At 30.5% G+C, this 19,567-nt stretch overlaps 1 protein-coding gene across 1 annotated transcript in view; it reads left to right on the plus strand.

Annotated features, from left to right (window-relative positions):
- Positions 1 to 19,567, plus strand: part of Klhl1 (kelch like family member 1) — a 404,701-nt gene that overhangs the window by 128,622 nt on the left and 256,512 nt on the right. Inside the window, exons 2-3 of the mRNA XM_046466456.2 lie at positions 3,818 to 4,000; positions 16,378 to 16,514. Coding sequence (XP_046322412.1) covers positions 3,818 to 4,000; positions 16,378 to 16,514 — 320 coding nt within the window. The remainder of the gene's footprint in view (positions 1 to 3,817; positions 4,001 to 16,377; positions 16,515 to 19,567) is intronic.

Genomic DNA, 19,567 nt, shown 5'->3' on the forward strand with positions numbered 1-19,567 from the left:
TAAAATGAGATTCATGGGTATTTCCTAATCAATCATTTACATATTACATATTTACCTATCAATTATGGACTGCATTACATTAGAAGTATTTTTATAATTTTATCACATTTTGCAAATCAAGAATTTTCTTCTGAGAAGTTTCTTTTATTTCTAGAATTCTCTTTTTTGTGTGTGCAAGAATTTTTAGTGGGCTGGAGATGTGGCTCAAGCGGTAGCTGCTCACCGGGCATGTGTGCGGCCCAGTTTCGATCCTCAGCGCCACATACAAAAAAAGATGTTGTGTCCGCCGAAAACTAAAAAAATAAATACATATATAAAAAAAGAATTATTAGCATCTAAATTTGGTTTGTCAACCATTCTGATCATTCGGTCAACAATTTTCTTTGAGTTTAAAGTTCTTAAAAATATTTGTTATGTAAATTTTGTAATTTCAAATATTTAAAAATCCTTTAGTATAAAATAGGGATAGTTATAAACTATTAATTTTAGAATTTTAAAGCAAAAAAATCAAATACATTATTTCCTTTGTGGGAATAATTTTTTTTCAAGCAACATGTTGCGTCATGTACATATAACTTATGATATGTACATATATATATTTACAGTTTCACATCCAGTGTATCTTTGAAAATAAACTTCAAACTTATGTTACAACTGCTTTAAAATATATACTTTATTTCTACAATCATGATATTAGAAGTTATTTAAAATCATATTATATTTTATAGACACTAATTGAGACCAGAACCCACTGATGTATCAAGAATATATGAACTTTTTTTTTGGTTCATTAGTCACACTTCTTTTTATTTTTCTACCCTACCCATTTGTGTATATTTATGTATGTGTACATGTGCTTCAATATTCTGATAAAAAGCCTTACTTAAAATTTTAATTATCTTATAAAATAAAATTGTACTCAGAAGCAACAGTAATGGCTATATTCATTTTTCTTGGTTCTAAGTAGCAGCACCTGCTGCTTGAACTTTATCTATTATCATATATCTAGTATCTAAATCTCTCTTGGGTGTTATTAAAAGAATTGAAAATTAGTGTGCTTAGCATAACTAAGCATTTATTTTGAACAATGTTTGTGCTATGATACTGATATGTAAAGTGATGCTTTTATTATTTAATGTTTTACTGCAAAGTGGCTTATTCATTTATCTATTTAAATTTCTTTTTTTCTCTTTATTTTTGATCAGTTTTTGAACTTTAATATTTTTGTAATGATTACTTTATGGTTTGTTATTAAAATATGTGCCTCACATAAAATATTTAAGCATTTTTAAACAAGGCATTCTGAAAAGACATACATTAACTGAAATACTAAATTACTTGACTAAATCAGGATTTTTCACTCCAGTCCACCCATATTTCACTACAGTTCCTTTCCTAGAACTGTATAAATATGGGCAATTTCTTTCTTTGATATTACATAAATGTTCTTTAATATATTTTTTAAACAAAATCTAATTCTTATCTCTCAAAGGAGATAAAAAACTCCTTGCAAATTTGTCATTTAATTTAACACTACAGGAAATCATTTAATTGCTATTACTACAAATATTAAACAGTGTTCAAAACATTTTTGTATATTTTAAACTTTGAAGGTCTTATTTGTTAAATTAATAAGACTGGATATGTGATAGAATTAAGTTAAATAGTAAAGCTTAATTTAAAAATCATTCCCATCTTGAAACAAAGGTCAACAAAAATGAATCTTACCCAAGTTTGGGATCAGGAAATGATTTATGAGGAAATGTTCAAAAGAAAATCAAGTTAAAACCAATATAACCATTTATATAACAGATTGGTTGACCTGAAGAAGGTGACTTATTCTCAGATATAATATGGACAGGCTCAAAACAAGAGAACTTCAAGAAAAAAAGTCTAGGAAAATACTTGAATTCAGAAAAAAAAAAGTTTTGGAGTCTACTTTATAGTGCTCCAATCTTTTGATACTTATTCTTTTAAATTACTTTCAAAAAATTTTAGAAAAGGCTCAAATGTATTTAGATTAGATAAGAGAAGTTTCTATCTTAACAGTAATTAACCTTTTTACTTTGAATAAATCCTACCAAATATTATACTCTTATATTTCTAGAGTCTCACTAAGTTCTAAGATTGTCAGATTCTATTTCTTTTCAGTAATTGTCTTAATATTTCATCCACCACATCTTGGATGACTTAAAGATAAGCATGGTAGATTATTTACTTGCTAACGTCTCTGAACTATTTAGTGAGGTGTATAACTTTCTGCCTTATGTTATTTTATTTAATTTCTGAGTAACAAATAGAATGGATTATATCCAGGATCTGGATGTAACCTTTGTTCCAAACCCTGAGTAAAAAATAATTTGGAGTCATTCTGCTAGACTGTCTCTACTATCTTAAATTTTACACCCTATTCATGCATTCTGGGTTCAATATCAGAAAATTCTGGGTATCTTTGGGGGCTTTTTTTTTAAATCTCTTTTGGCAACCTACCTGATTCCATTTTCCTTATGTACCTGAGAGATAAAATGTTTATTCTAGACTTAAAAATATACCTTGCAGTGAAGGGGTGTGGCTCAGTGGTAGAGTTTTCGCCTAGCATGCATGAGGCACTGGGTTTGATCCTCAGTACCACATTAAAAAGAAAAGTTAAAAAATAAAGATATTGTGTCCACCTAAAACTAAAAAATAAATATTAAAAAATACCTTGCAGATATTTTGTGATTTTCTGTTCAATGTGTTAATGTGCGCATGAATTCTGCTGTTCTTGCCACATGTGCCTGAACCTGATTCACAAAATAGGTGCTGAGAAATGACCATATTCTGGGGTTGTAATTTGCAAACTTGTGAAAGACAAACATATGAGGTAGCAAAAAGTTGTATTAGTTTTAAATATTTAAAGGAAAATTTGTAAGGTGTGATGGAAATTACCATATTGCATAGACAAATTTGTAGATATAATTTTAATGAATTTAATGTTGTAAAATTCTTAGTAGATTCTTTTGGATTCTCTTTGTTTGCAAACTCATTTTTTGGAAATACCAATAATACACTTTTTTATCTGGCAATTATGGGTTCAATTTTGTTTGTTTACTTCATACTGAGAAGAACCTTTAAAAAAATGTGACATAAGAGTAGTGTTAATGTATCTCATTCGGAATCTCAAGGAAAGAAAAGTTTCAATCAAGTATATGTTTGCAAAATAAATGTGTTAGATAGCTTTATATGAAAGAATGTGTATTTTAATTAATCACAGTTAGTTGTGATTCATTAACCTTTTTACATATATTTCTGTCTTTGGCTGCTAATATTATGCTTCAGATTTTGGCTAATATGTTTTGGAAGAAATAATGCTCTATACACTAAACATTATGTCCTTCAAGTTCATTCTTGCGCTCAAATTACAGGATTTTATTTTTTATTATGAGTGAATAGGATTCCATTGTGTAAATACAACACATTTTCTGTGACATGTTTTAATATTTGCTTGTTAATTGATTTTAGAATAAACATTAACAATTTATTTGTATGATGTTTCAGATTTACTAAATTAATACGCTAATAAATACAGAAAATCTATTTTAAAGTCCTTTTTTTTAACAAAACAGAAAAATTTCAATTCATTCATTGTATCCCCCTTCAAATTGTTTAACCCAAATTAGATTTTTCAGACTTGTTTCATTGGATTTGCATAAAATATCTTGAAAATAGGTTCAGCTGGATTTTTTTTTCTAAAACTTTCTAAAAAGAATCTACATATCATGCTTGATAATTGGTAGTATTTTGTATAAACACAATCCTGTGTGTCTGTGATTTACAGGGTCTCATCAACCAGTCATTCACTGACACCTCAAAGTGATTTGGACTCTAGTAGCTCTGAAGAATTCTATCAAGCAGTTCACCATGCTGAGCAAACCTTCAGAAAGATGGAGAGTTACCTGAAGCAGCAGCAACTCTGTGATGTTATCCTGATTGTTGGGAACCGAAAGATACCTGCACATAGGTATAATAGTTTTTCTATATTGGAAATTTGCATTCATATATTTAAACTTGGTAGACTGATATGAAGATTGTAGAATACTCTTAAGATTACAGGAATAAGGATCAACATTTCTAAGAAATCTTGGAATTTTGTCATTTTTATTCTTTATCTGGGGGGGGAAGTTATAATGTCATGATTTATAGTGAGCTGTCTTTTTTAGGAAAGAAAATAAATATATTGAGTTAATAACACATAACTCTGATAATAACTTTATAGGAAAAATACTCCTTTTGTAACTCAAAATAATACTAAATTAAATTATAATTTAGGATATATGCCCAAAATTTGAAAGGAGGTATATTATTCTGTCATAATTTTTAAAAATCAGGTTATTTGAATATATATTGTTTATTTTAATTAGAGAATTCAAAGTTGATTTCAGATTCATATTAACAACTTTATTTTGCACTTATTAAAATTAGCTTATAGGATACCAATATTATTAAACCCATCATGTTTTAAAGCTAATACTTCCCAACATTCTTAAAAATTTTTATTATTAATAATTCCAACTTGCTAGATAGCTAATTATTTTGTACTTTATGGATTTATCAATATCCTTTTGAAAATCCATTAAATTTGATGGTGATTTTCTACTTAATTTCTCCATTTATTTGGAGTTTTATGTGAGAAAAGAATTTAAAGTTTTATATTGGCTACTTTAAATAGCCAAATTCAATCTAGCCTTCATATCTGTTGGTGTCAACCAACCACAGATCATAAATTTTAAATTCCCTAAGTATTAAATATTTACAGAATGTTTTTCTTGTCATTATTACATAAACAATACATTGATATAGCATTTACATTTTATTAGGGATTATAAGTGATCTATTAATCTATAAAAAACCTGGGATGGTATGCATAAATTATATGCAAATACTACAAAATGTTATATAAAGGACTTAAATATCCTTAGAGTTTGGTATTTTGGGGATTCTTGGAATTAATCTGCTGTAGATACTGGGGAATGACTATATGTGTACAAAAAAAATTTAGATTATCTGTGTGTATGTCACATTTTATGCTAATGAATTAATAGAAAAAAATAAATCATCCAAGTAGGAAAATATTTCTAATATTCTCCTCTCTTTTATTTAATTAACATTAAATGTCACTATCTTCATTTATATAAACATCTATATCTATTTATTACTATAGTTTTAAATATCTGTCTATAATTATAGCAATATATAAACACATATACATACACACACATACACCTATATGTATACTAAAATGAATTCAGAAAAATATGGAAAAATTCAGAAACTTAATTATATTTAAGATTTGAAAATACCTGGAAAATAACTTTTTTTTTTTAAGTTTGGGTTCAAATTTTAGACTGTCCAGATTTAATGTGGTTGTTATGTTTGAGCTTAAACATGCCACACTGTATCTCCTGTACCATTTGTTCTTCATCCCTCCTTTTCTTTCCTGCCTTTTGGATGATTTCTTTATCATCCTTTTTTTTTTTTTTAAACTGGCCTATTTATTTGGGCTTCACCAGTTTCCCCAATATCTGTCTCACTTCAGGTCACTGCTGCACTTAGAACATGGGTCTGTCCGACACTGAACAAGCACATCACCAAGCAGACCATTTGGGAAAGGGCAAGGGCACAAGCCTCACTGTTCAGTATCTTCATGTGTTCCTGTGCCACCTCATGCACATCCCATAAAAACCTTCAAACAGGACACATTCATTTCTTTTTTTGGCTCTAGTATAGTCATAAATGTTTGCACTTTATCATAAACTCTCAAGTTTATTATTATTTTTGTCTGAACAAATGTCTTTTTTGAAATTTGTTGGGATTTTTTGTTTTTGTTTTTTTTGGTATTGGGGATAGAACTCAGGGGCACTTGACCACTGAGCGATAGCCTCATTTTGTATTTTATTTAGAGACAGGGTCTCACTGAGTTGCTTAGCACCTTGCTGTTTTTGAGGCTGTCTTTGAAATTGTGATCCTCCTGTCTCAGCCTCCCCAGCTGCTGAGATTACAGACAGGTGCCACAACTCCTGGCCTGATAAAATATTTTTTGTGCCAAAATGAAGATACAAATTTTATCAGTAAAACCATGTACAGTTAGTGGCATCAAGTACATGAAATTGTTATGCAGTTACCACTGTCTCTTTTCAGAGGCTTCTGTCTCCACCAACAGACACTGTGCCCTTCGAGCAATGCCTCCCACTACCCTGCTTCCTCAAGTTTTTGCTTTTTGCTCCTGCAAGTCTGTGAAGACTACTTGACACTGAATAAATAATCTAGGTCATGTAGGGTCTAACCTTTCTATAATATACTATTTATTTTTATTTTTAAAATAGTATTATGAAATTGAATTGAAATTGCAAGAGAGTAATTATTCTTCATTGCTGCTGAGAAAAATAGTGTTGTAATATGTGCAATATATATATGTGTGTGTGTGTGTGTGTGTGTGTGTGTATATATATATATATATATATATATATATATATATATATATCGGCTTAAGGAGACAAGGGGCCTATAATCAACTCAAAAGAGTAATACATAAAATGTTTATTTTTAAAGAAAAGACACAGAGTCTCTGGTCTAATGACTAGGTCTTTGATCCACTTTGAGTTTTTTACATGGTAAAAGATGGGAGTTAAATTTCATTCTGCTACATATGGATTTCCTCATGTACAGCCATAAGACTGGGATCCTAATTGGAATAAGACATACTCCTTGTTTGCATAAATATGTCAAAATATACTTTACTGTCATGTATTTAAAATAAAGAACAAATAGGAAAAAAAAGAAAGAAAATTGCCATTCCAAAAAAAAGCAGAGACATAATTCATATTACTTAGTCATATTTTATTAGACATAACTTGATATTTTCTTTTTCATTAGAACCATTTATAAGCATTATGTTGTGTGGTTGTTCTTTATGCATAATATTTCACAGTGTTTTCAAAATAGACTGAGGCACGTTAAGTTTATTTGAACAGACAACATTTTACCAATCAGAGCCTCACCAAAAGGGTTGGAAGGAAAACTTTCCTAAGGTGTTCCTGGAAACAAGAAAAGAAGTAATGAACTGGTTAAGGCCTAGTTACATATCAGTTGGTAGATTCTGATATTACTCTGACTTGGGCTTTGCTTATGTGGGAATCCAGAATGTTGAATCCATTTCAGCCTGATAGTCTAATGTCTTCCCAACTAAATTTTTAGACAACAGTATGGTTATAATTTTATCAATATATTATAAATAATTGGCATCCTTAGAATTATAAGTTAAATAAACATTAACAAATATATGAAAAATATTTGTGGGAAAACTACAAATAGCAAGTCCTGTTTTGAATAATTGTAGATATATTATACTGCCTTGTTTATACATTTGCACAATGAAAATTGTAACTAATGTAAAACTAGCTATTGGCTTAAAGCAAATAATTATCACAAGTAGAAAACAAACAAATGGATTTTAAAAGTTTCCCATATTTTGATTAATATAGCCAAGTGTTATCTTAGGGCAAATTATATATGGTGTTATAATCACTAGCACTGGAAAATGTGTGTTTGAAATATAATAATATCAAATAATGTAAAAATACATAATTTGTCTTAAGGTCCACTGCTCTTTCAGAAAGACATCACAAATTAATATAAGCAGTCAACAAATATTCAATCATAAATATTACACATAGTTGATTTATATTATCACATCATTCAAAACTTTGAAATAAATTTCTATTTAACAAGTTATCCTATTATAGGACTCCCCATTATGAAACACTTTGTTCATGTGCTGATTATGTTGTATATGAATTTATAACTTTATTTAGGTCACAACTTTCAATTCATTTATAAAATATCATGTCTATGTTGATATATTAATATGTCACTAGTATTGTTTTTAAATAGGTAAGGTCTGAAATAATAATAACTGGCCTTGGTTAGGCAACACAGTAATATATTTTTTTTGCAAGGAAAGCAATCAAAATTTTGAATTCATTCATGATCTTGGTCTCCATAGAAATCCTAAGATAAATATAGATTTCTCACATATAGCCAAGGATAATTGATTATTGACAAGTGAACCAAACATTTGCATGTAAATGTGTGAATAGCAAATATAGTGGATTTTTAAATAGATGGACTACCTGTAATCAGGAATGTCAGAGGATGAAAATTAGAAATATCAAATCAATATTAACATTTGCACACTGAAATTTCCAATAGTTTGAAAATTAAGGAGTTTGCAGATCCTTGTGTGATATAATATACAGGTAAATACTGAAATAACTATAATTCAATGTGAAATTTTTATCCACCTTTAGCCATTATTAAGAGTAACTGTATTGAGTAGACATAAATGTACAAATCTTTACATAGCTAACATATTCTGAGTTGGTAATCATATTATTTATAATATTTATGGAAACTGTGGGAGAATATACAGGTTTATTCTGGAGAATGGGACCCGTGCAGCAGGATAAAGGATAGGTTATCTTATTTTTTATAAAAGGAAAAATATATATTAAAAGAATCTTTTTGTGTGTGTGTGAGGGGGGGCAGATACCAGGTATTGACCAGTGAGCAACATTCCCAGCCCTATTTTGTATTTTATTAAAGAGACAGGATCTCACTGAATTGCTTAGCACTTCACTTTTGCTGACACTGGCTTTGAACACATGATACTCCTGCCCCAGCCTCCTGAACAGCTGGGATTACAGGCGTGCGCCTCTGTATCTGGCCAGTTGAACTCTTTTGAACAATCATACAATAAATTTATGATCAAACGAAAACTTAAATGGAGAAGAAAATTATTATATTTGATGGTGATAAGAAGAATGCTCTTTTATAAACAAAACACTGAGCCTTTTACATGTATTCTATTTTCACATATTTGATAATCCATATAATTTCAAGAATATAGTTATTATTTTAATATGCTTTTGTTCATAAGAAAACCTTAATGTATTATTAGGATTATTTTGTACTTTATAAGAAAGAAAATGTAACAGATTAAATAACCTGCTGGGTATGGTGGTGCACACCTATAATACCAGTGGCTCAGAAGGCTGAGGCAGGAGCATCATGAGTTCAAAACCAGCCTTAGCAACTTAGTGACGACCTAAGCAATTCAGTGAGAACCTATTTCTAAATAAAATACAAAAAACGGCTGGGGATGTGGCTCAGTGGTTAAGCGCCCCTGGGTTCAATCCCGGGTAAAAAATCATAATCATAATAAATAAATTAATGAATTAAATAACTTCGACCCTCTTTCACAGAAAGAATCAAAAATTGAATCAAGTCTTCATAACTTCAAACACAGATCTTTAATTTTTCTGCTACACTATCAAAATAAGTTTCAAAACAGATACTTTTCCATGAAAATCAGGACTTCTCTGGTATCTGAGTTTAAGGAAAAAAGAAAAGAACCAGAGTAAAAGAAAAGCAAGAATTTTTCTTAGAGATGCTTTAGGCTTCCTTATAAAGTATTAGTGTTAATGGTACTTGGTAATTTATTTTCTAAAGGCTAAAATGGTAGAATATTAATACTTTTGTGAGAGGTAAAATTCATTTCGTATCAAAGAGTAAGAAAACCATTATTGTTCAAAACTATTAGAAACATTTGGAAAAAGAATTAATTGTATTTTAGGCATGTATTGTTTCCTTTAGAAGGAATAATTATTTGATCTGTGTTATATGAAAGTATATTTATTTTTTCAATGAAACACTATTTACCTAGAATCTTCAGTGATATATTTACCCAGTGGAGAAATTAAAATATGTCATTTGGTTCTGTTTAAAAAATCTCATAAATAAAAGATACTTGAGAAAGCCTGAAGGACAATTTTTAATCAAGAATATATGAAAAATCGGAACACACAATATAGTTAATACCTTAGTTGAAAAAAAATGTCTTGTAAAATAACTGCTCTATAGTATAATAAACGGTATAACACAATGTGCTAAAAATGTGTTATTTTATTGGTTACAAAGTCAGTAACCTGCCCAATATGAATGGAGAATGAAAGTGACAAGTTCATGTTTTGGTTCAAGCACAATATATCCTAGAACTCAACAATATAAGGAAAATTAGTGATTTAATCCTAAAAGACAAACGAACAGTCTTGTGTATGAAGTTTCTTTAGTATTTTGTTTACATATTTATTTATAAAGTTAGATTATTTTAACCTTTTTAGTGAGACAGTGAAACAAAATTATACAATTATTAGGGTACTATGCAATGTTTTAATACATGTATAGATTATGTGTTATTTAAGTGAAGTTAAACATAACGGTCTCCTCAATCATTTATCATTTATTTATGATGAAAGCATTCAAAATTCTCTCCTTTAGCTTTATTGAGATATACAGTACATATTTTTTAATCATAAACACCCTATGGTCCAATAGCATATTAGAACTTTTTATTCCTAACTGTAACTTAGCACCCATTGGTCAACCTCTTTTCACTCTACCCTTCCCATTTTAATGTTCTTTATAATACCATAATATAATGGAAATATTGTGGCTAAAAATAGTAACTGAGATGGTTTATTTTATAGCACTTAAACTATATTAAATGCAATAAAAAGAAATTACTTTCATAAGTAACTGAATATTAATGCCCTGGAGCAGGATAGTAGTATTGCTTTTCTGTGCTGATGAAATTTTTCTGATAGAAAAGAAATAAGTAATTTCTTCCATTTTATTAAATACAATATCCTTCTAAATCTCTCACTCAGTTGTATAATTTGTAATAACTTTGTACCTCAGGAAAATAAACTGATTATTGTTTCTGTCATATTTGCATCTCTGTGACCAATAGATATGAAAATAGCTTAAAGGGCACTGCATAGGAAATCAGCTCAGTACACAACAACCAGGAAGCAGAGACAGAGCCCCATTCATCAGGGACAAAACATAAACTCCAAAGTCATCTCCCCAGTGAACTACTTCTCCTGGTTATTCCCTACCTGCCTACAGTTACTGCCCAGTTAGTCCACATCAGTGGATTAACCCACTGAATAGGTTACAATACTCATAATCACTTTGCCTCTGAACTGTCTTATGCATCAGCTTTTTGGAGACACCTCACATGTAAACTGTAACAATTAAAGAGGCTGAAATTGTTTAAAATGTTATTTTCCCCTGTCATTTGGAAAACCATTTAATGTCATCTTATGCATACTGTTGACTTTGGGCAAAGTATGAAGCATCTTTCTTTGTACTGATCAAGACAAACATTTTTCTAACATGTATTAGCATTGGTCTCTTCCCTGTTTGTATAGGGATTATAAAACATGATGCTTTTCCTCATGGAGTTTCCAATATACTTAAGTAATTAAGAAAAACCTATCAAATAATTGTGGAAATCACTCTAGTTGCCAATAACTGGAAATTGAAATATATGGTTCTGATGTCAAATGTGAGATATAGTCAAATAAGAAAATAACAGCATGATAATGTGTTTTGAAAGATTTAGAACAATTGCTTTTGAGTTCAGCCTAGTGAAAAAGAACTGGTGTGTTATGTTAAATAGAGTACTGTGGAAAAATAGATAATTTGTATTTATGAAATTTATAAGGATAAATGTTTAGTGAAAGTAAAATACTCAATGTTGGAAATAGTGGGAATTAAGCCATAAGGTGAGACAGAGATTATTAAGATAAACCCTGAAAATCAATAGGGAAGTTTGGATTGAAATACTAAGTATAATTAGAAGCTAATATAGATTCTTTAGGAGGGGAGTAACATAAATAAGTCAACAATAATGATAATTATTATCATAATATTATATCATATTATTATATGTCATGTAATAATTATAATATTATCATATTATGGTAACATGATAAAAATGATAATGCTTATTAATATGCCCAGTGTTGATTACAAACCAGGCTGTTTAAAGTACTTTACATGTGTCTTAAAGGAAAGGGAAACCCCGATTTTCCCCATATTTTCTTATAGTACAGAAAACTGTATCACGGAAAAATTAAAGAGTTTCACCCATTATCATATACAGTCAAAAACAGTGAAGACAGAATCTCAAATCAGGTAATCCAAGATAGAAAAGTAATGCTTTTAGCAATCACAGTAGATAGACTATCATAATTTTGAAAGATATCTTTGAAATATGGTGCAACTTTAACAAATGCATGAAAAGTAAGCCCAGCAGAAACAAGTCAATGATCTGTGAAGCTGTTGTAGTTAATCCAGGCATGAAATGAGGGCTCCAGGAATGTAAAGAGATGAACTGAGAAATATTTTGAAAAATGGTGTCATAAGTCAGGTTCCCTATTCATACACCCTGAGCCTGGAAGTCAGGTGTGCATGATTTATTTATAGAGTGAGTGCCCTTAGAAGAAAGTGAAGGAGGAGAGGACAGAGGAAGGAACAAATTTAGGAAGGAGCCTTACTTCATCTTCATTTCCCAGGCTTTGAAGCATGACTTGCTGCTGTTTGTCACACCCTGAAGCCAGGGGGCAGCCCTTCATACTTTGGTTCTAGCAGTCATTGCCTTTGAATCCACACAGAGGTTGAAAGCTGGGAAAGATGAAGTGAGAGGAGCAGAATCATGTTAACTTCCAAGGACTGAGACAGCTCTTGTTAAACCAAATGCAGTTTTTCTGAAAAGAGGTGCCTTGTTGCTCTTAGGTACTAACATTACTGCCCCTGGAGATGTGGCTCTGCCTCCTAAGGAGAGCAACAGCAAACCCTACAAAAAGAAAAATGGGTTTTGTGTCACATTTGATATAGGCAATAAAGTAGAAGGAAGCATAATGCTAATTTCCTAATTTCTGTTCTGGATGTTGGATATGTTGGCAGTGTGCCAATTAAAAACAGGAAAATGTAAACAAAAGAAATAAAGATTTGACTTTAGTTTTAGACAGGTTAAATGCCTAATGAGCAATTTCTACAGGTATCTGAGATACAAAGTTAGATTTAAAACTATGATAGCACCAATTATTATGATGCTTAAGAATGATTCAGTGACATTGAATATTAAGGCAAAGTACAGAGGCCTGAAAAGTACCTATGATAATGAAAGGGTCAAGTAGTAAAAGCAGAGAGAAGTCATTGAATCAAAGGTAAGCTGAGATAAGAAGTCTGTACTTCTTTAGCCAAAAACTGATTTAAAGATTGGGAAGTCAAGAATGTCAAACATCACAAAAATTGAGATGGACTTAGCAATGTTTAATATATTTGTAAGGAAATAAATTTGCAGTGACTTCAATAAGAGATTTTCCAAAGTATTTGCATTAATACACTCAATTATGCAGTTTTTGCTTCTGCTTCTCTTGCACTTATGAAAACCAAATATGTACATATAAAGATATTAATTTCTGTTGTGCATTAAATCCTTCTTCTAAAATCTAATTCAAAGCTTATGTGTCACTAAATCTAAATGCAGCCTAAATTTTTCTGCATTTCTATTACTGAGTTAGCAATATTTTATAAGTCATAGAAGATGGGGAATATTTATGTAATGATTTAAAATTAAATTACATAGGTCACACAATATTTTGCTCTGTAGATGTCTCATTCCCACAGATGTGGATTTTATGTGTTATGATTGAACTGGTTAACTTTATGTTCATATACTTCTTACACCTGGAAAGATACTTATCCCATTTTATCATAGTTTATGTGTGTGTCATATAAGATTATATTTAGTGTTTTAGACAAAGCTGATCACTTGACAGTGATTTATCTAACTGGTATGTAATATATATTTGAAGATATCTGTGGTTGAATCATTCTGTCAAACTTTGAGAATGCAAAGAATTGGCATGTTAGTAAGCAATGCATAGGGAACTGATAATTTAAGTATTTCTAGTGTGTTGCCATTCTAGGCACTAATATTAACATACATAAAATCATAAGTCCCACAAGGAGCTTCTTAAATGCATAAATTTTATACTTAAGGAATTATGTTTACTTAAAAGAAGAAATGTACTTTTTTGTTTAAATTAAATTTTACCAGGCCCCTGCACTTATATTATACAAAATACAAGCATTTAAAACACATAAAATAAGTAATTAGAAAATTTTTCCTACTAAAATATCATGAAATATTACAGATATTGACATTTCTTCTTTTACGTCCTTTACAATGTTCTTAGGGGAAAAAGGAAAACTAAAGAAATGCATTTAGTTTATTGTTGCTTTGCTTTCAGAGGTAGGCATCTCATTTAGTTCATCTGACACATCTGAATTGGTTTTGAATTTAAATTTAAATTCTGGAACAACAGGAGTCACAGGCTCATCTTGCACTTTCCCTGCTCTATGGTCTGCTCTTCTTCCAGGAAATCCTTAAACTACATGCATACAGAAAAATAAATAGGAATTTCTATACTTTTATATTAAGAGCAAAGAATATATATTATATCCTCCAATTGCAGTCCAGCATCATATTCTTTTTTTCTCTTTTCTTCTATTATCAGTCAGTGACTGATCTTGTGCTGATAATTCTCAAAATTTTCTGAATTTCCTCTACCCTACTCTGAAAAAAGGAAGTTTTTGAGTTGCTAACTCTAACAACTGTGAAGAACACAACTCTTAACCATGTGCTTTTTTCCCCTGTTTTTTTATTTTTCCTTTTATAAGTGAAGATGTATTGTCAAGAGTTTTACAATCTGTACAAAATTTGTATTTCCATTTAGGATGGAAAAAGTACATGGGAACTCTTTATTTCAACTAAAGCAACAATAAATCACCAGAAAATCCAAATAATTATGTTTTTCTTTAAACAATAAAAAAACTGTGAATATGCCAACAACAACCAAAACAATCAAAATATTTCTTATATAAAAAACATAGAAACTAAAATTATGATCTATTTTTAGCTTCTAAAAGCTGTTATACAATTAAAATTGGCAGTACATGAATAAAACTTGTTAAGAGAAAAACCAATTGATGCAAATTGACCTAGAAATGACCCGGCTGTTAAAATGATCAGAAAAGTGCATAAAAGTAACTACAAAAAATGATTTAAATATTTACAGGAAAATGGCTCTAATAAATAAAGCAAAGAGAAATAATAAATGAGATTTTAGAAAATTGAAGTCACTAGAAAGCACAGAGCATGAAAGGCATTCTCTTTGTTGAGACAGAAATATAATTTGAGTCCTAGAAAGAATCAGAATGTAAATTGTGCTAAATCTTGAGGATTTCTTTGCAGAGCAGTTTTAAATTTGATAAAAGACAATCTTCCCACTGCTCTAGGAAGCTCAGAAAATCATAAGCAGAGTAAATACTAAATAACCCCTACTTTATGCATATTATCATGAAACTAGTAAGATCCTAAAACAAAGAAAAAAAAATTAAATATTTAGAAATGGGGGACATATTACATCACAAAAAATAAATGATAAGAACAAAAATTCTAACTTTTATTGGAACCAAACTAGTATCAACACTAGGAAAATTTTTTTCTTATACCTTGTAGTGCTGGGCTAGATTTCATTTCCCTAAGAATTTCCTTTAGTGGTATTTGCAATATTCTATGAAAGTTATTAGAATAAAAATAAAGTTACTAATATTAGAATGAAGATATTTGCACAAAGCCACTCAAACTGAAAAGTATATAGGAATTAACCAACACTATATAGTTCAACACTGGGAAAGATTTTATATTTGACAGTAAAGTAGACAAGATATAGATGTTATGCTTTTGGATTTTGGGTTTATATTTTAAAAATACCAATGTACCTCAAATGAAATTGGAAATATCAGTGATTTTTAAAATCAGAGTTCCATACTGATTATTGGGAAGAGCTTTAAAAACTTACTTTAGATACTTTGAAACTTCACTTATGAAAGAATCACACTCCATTAATATTTAAATAAAAAGAAAACTAAATGGAAAAGATTGCCTTATTAATTATAAAGACATAGAATCATAGTATTAAAAAAGTTTATTGCATTGGCACAACAGGTAGATGGCCAAAAAATATAATAGAAATCTCAGAAACAGTAAATATGTATTCAGGACTTGAATTTGTGATGGAGGTGGCACCTTAATATAATGGGGAAAATAGAGTGGTAAAAAGTTAATCAGTATGTAGAGAGAAATAAAACTTGATTTTTATCCAAAAGAATTAATGGCCTAAATGTGAAAGGAAAGACATATTTAGAACAATGGAAGAAAATATAGGAGAATGCTTTATGACCAAAAGGTGGGGCAATATTTCCCAAATTAGTTTTTAAAAGAACTACCCTGAGGCAATAAAAAAATACATGAATTGATTTATTGATTGGTGATTGATTATGTGCTCTGCAATGCATTCTGATTGACACAGTGTTTTCATGCTTTATGATCATGGCTTAAATTAGATCCTGTGACTCTTTCAGGCTCGTTCTGAGTTCAGTCTCTGACTATTTTGCTGCCATGTTTACAAGTGATGTTTGTGAAGCCAAGCAAGAGGAGATCAAGATGGAAGGCATAGACCCCAATGCCCTCTGGGATCTTGTCCAATTTGCATATACAGGTAAGGGAAAACACTTGAAGCATCATATTGATGTTTTATACATTTTAGCTCATTTCCATTGAGTAAAGCTTTGAAAACATAAGAGAAAAGCTTTGCCTATATACTTTATTTTTTAGTTGAAGATTTTCTAATGGTGTAAATTCAGACTAACTTTTCATTTGTTACTGAAATCAGAAATGTATATATGTATAGATATATGTTCCAATCTTCCACAAAGGATTTAAACAGGCTGATATAAATAGACAAAAGAGTTGATGGAATGAACTTTTTTATTTGTTCTAATTAGTAATACATCACAGTAGAATGTGTTTTGACACATCATACATAAATGGAGTATAACTTCTCCTTCTTCTGATTGTATATGATGTAGAATCACACCAGTCATGTAATCATATGTGCACGTAGGGTAATAATGTCTGATTCATTCTGCTATCTTTCCTCCCTTTATCCTCCTTCCCTGCCTTCACTCCCCCCTATCTAACCCAAAGTACCTCTACTCTTCCCTAGCCGTGCCCAGCTTATTGTGAATTGCCATCTGGATACTAGAGAAAACATTCAGCCTTTAGTTTTTTGGGGATTGGCTTATGTCACTTATGATTATAGTCTCCAGCTCCACCCATTTACAATTTACTGGTAAATACATCATTTCATTCTTATTTAAGGCTGAGTAATATTCATATATGTATATATATATATATATATATATATATATATATATATATATATATAATATATCACATTTTCTTTATCCATTCATCTGTTTAAGGTCACTTAGGCTTGTTCCATAGTTTAGCTATTGTGAGTTGATCTGCTACAGTCATGTAGCTGTGCCACTGTAGTATGCTGTTTTTAAGTCCTTTGGGTATATGACTAGGAGTGGGATAGCTGGGTCAAATGGTGGTTCCATTCCATGTTTTCTGAGGAATCTACATATTGCTTTCCATAATGTTTGCACCAATTTGCAGCCCCACCAATAATGTATTTTTTCTACATCCTCCCCAACATTTTTTGTTGCTTGTGTTCTTGATAATTGCCATGGATTGAACTTTTGAGAGGAGCAGGGAGCATAATTAATTGTTAGATAATAATAATCTATGTCCATACTTGCTTAGAGTATTAGGGTGGGAAAGAGATTCTAAATGTCTTTCCCTTTGGAAATGATGGTTTCAAAGAGCATTTATACTTGTAGTATGTTATATTAATGTAAAAACTCTCAAAGAACATTTAATAAAGACACGACAAACTTAGTTGAAAGGGACAATAAAGATACTTAGATTTGAGACCATGAGTTTTTCAAATTTTATTCCCCTAATTGACTACATCAATGTATTTTGTTGGTTGCAACCTAATTATATTCCATGCATTCAAATAATTTTGCCAATTTAGTAAACATTTGTTGGATGATATTTAATGTAGAAGTATTAGCTGTATCTCAGGAGAACAACCTAATACATAAGTCATATCTTTGGTCTCCAGAAGCTCACAGTCCAAGTAAAGAGATAATTTAGATTAGGGGAAAATATGATATATTGCCAAATGTTGAGGAAGTTAGAAGGCATGAAACATGCTGTCTGGAACATTATCAAGACTTGGATTAGTTAAAAAAAATCATAATAACTCTTCAAGTTTAATAAGAGATGGGGAGACATATCAAATATCATGAGAGAAGCAATGACAGTGTAAATTGATGATTTGTTTGTTTTTAGAATTGTCTCGTGTTCATTCTGCCTGAATTCTTGATCATCCTGTGAGATTAGAAAAGAAAGGCAGGATACAGTCTGATTATCAATATAGCAGGGCCCTTGATGGCATTGTGAAGATAAGATAAAGGAGCCAAATGTCTATGAAACTATCAGGAATCTGTCCTCATTGAGAATTTGGCTTATAATGGAAAGTACTTTGCTAACATTAATATAATTCTCAGTAAATGAAGACTCTTGGAACAGAGAAGATGCATAATTCTTTGAGTTCAGAATATCAAAGCACAAATGCCATGAAAGACTTAGTTGTCTTCTGGCCCCATAATTTTGAAATAATATTTTGACAAAGTAAAAAGTTGAAGAAGGCAAAGTTAAACAGGTAAGCAAGACATATTTCAAAGCTGTTGCAATAAGCAAGAGAAATAACAAATCAATCTCTGACTTACTCTGGTGAAACAAAGGGAGAGAGGATTTTTAAGTTCTAGATTCAAAGTAAGAACTCTGATAATTTATGTTTGCTTTAATTGATTATACAAAAGGAAAAGTAAACTTTCACATTTCTTTGTGATGGGGTTAATTTAAAAACTAGCAGCAATATCTTCCTAAACTCCTTCCGCCATACAGAAACTGAAGAATTGATCTCCCCTGAGGTTTACATTATAAAGTGTGTATGTGTGTGTGTATGTGTATATATGTACGTGTGTATGTATATGTATGTATATATATATATATATATATATATATATATATATATATATACACATATCACTTTTAGTTCCTTGAGAAAAACATCATTGGGCTATAAAACAGACAAAAGGCTTTTTAACACATATCTCAAAGGAGTAGAGAAAAATTTATAATTCTAATTTTTCTAAAGTAAATGCTCTAAGAAAGGTCAAGGCCAAAAGTCAGGAAAAACTCTGTATAAGTTTAGGATAAATGAGGGGACTGTTAAGTCCTTCTCAATTTAATTTCAATTTACTTACAACTTTGAAAAGTAGTATAAAAGAGTATTTGCTTCTGAACTAAGCTGATAGCAAACATTATCACATTAAATTTTCTTAGACCTGGAAGACTCATGAAGTTAACCTTTTATGGATCCTTCCAGCAAGTTAGGCACAGATCTAACACCCAGTCTCCATGCCCTGGCACTCTTACAATTCTTGTGTGTAAAACTAGGTCAAAAAACACTCAGCATCCTGCTACACAGGGTTGGAAGGTGTTTCAAAGCTCCCTGCTGAATGTAATGACCCAGATTTGGCTCTGCTTTTCAGAGGGCAAACAGGATATAAAGCTGCCTCTCAGCTGCCACTGCCACTTTGACCTTTGCTCCTGTATACATCTGTCTCTAGT

Source organism: Marmota monax, unplaced genomic scaffold, assembly GCF_021218885.2.
Source record: "Marmota monax isolate L192 unplaced genomic scaffold, Marmota_monax_Labrador192_F-V1.1 WCK01_AAM20220418_F8-fsc00049, whole genome shotgun sequence".
NCBI classification, from domain to species: Eukaryota; Metazoa; Chordata; class Mammalia; order Rodentia; family Sciuridae; genus Marmota; species Marmota monax.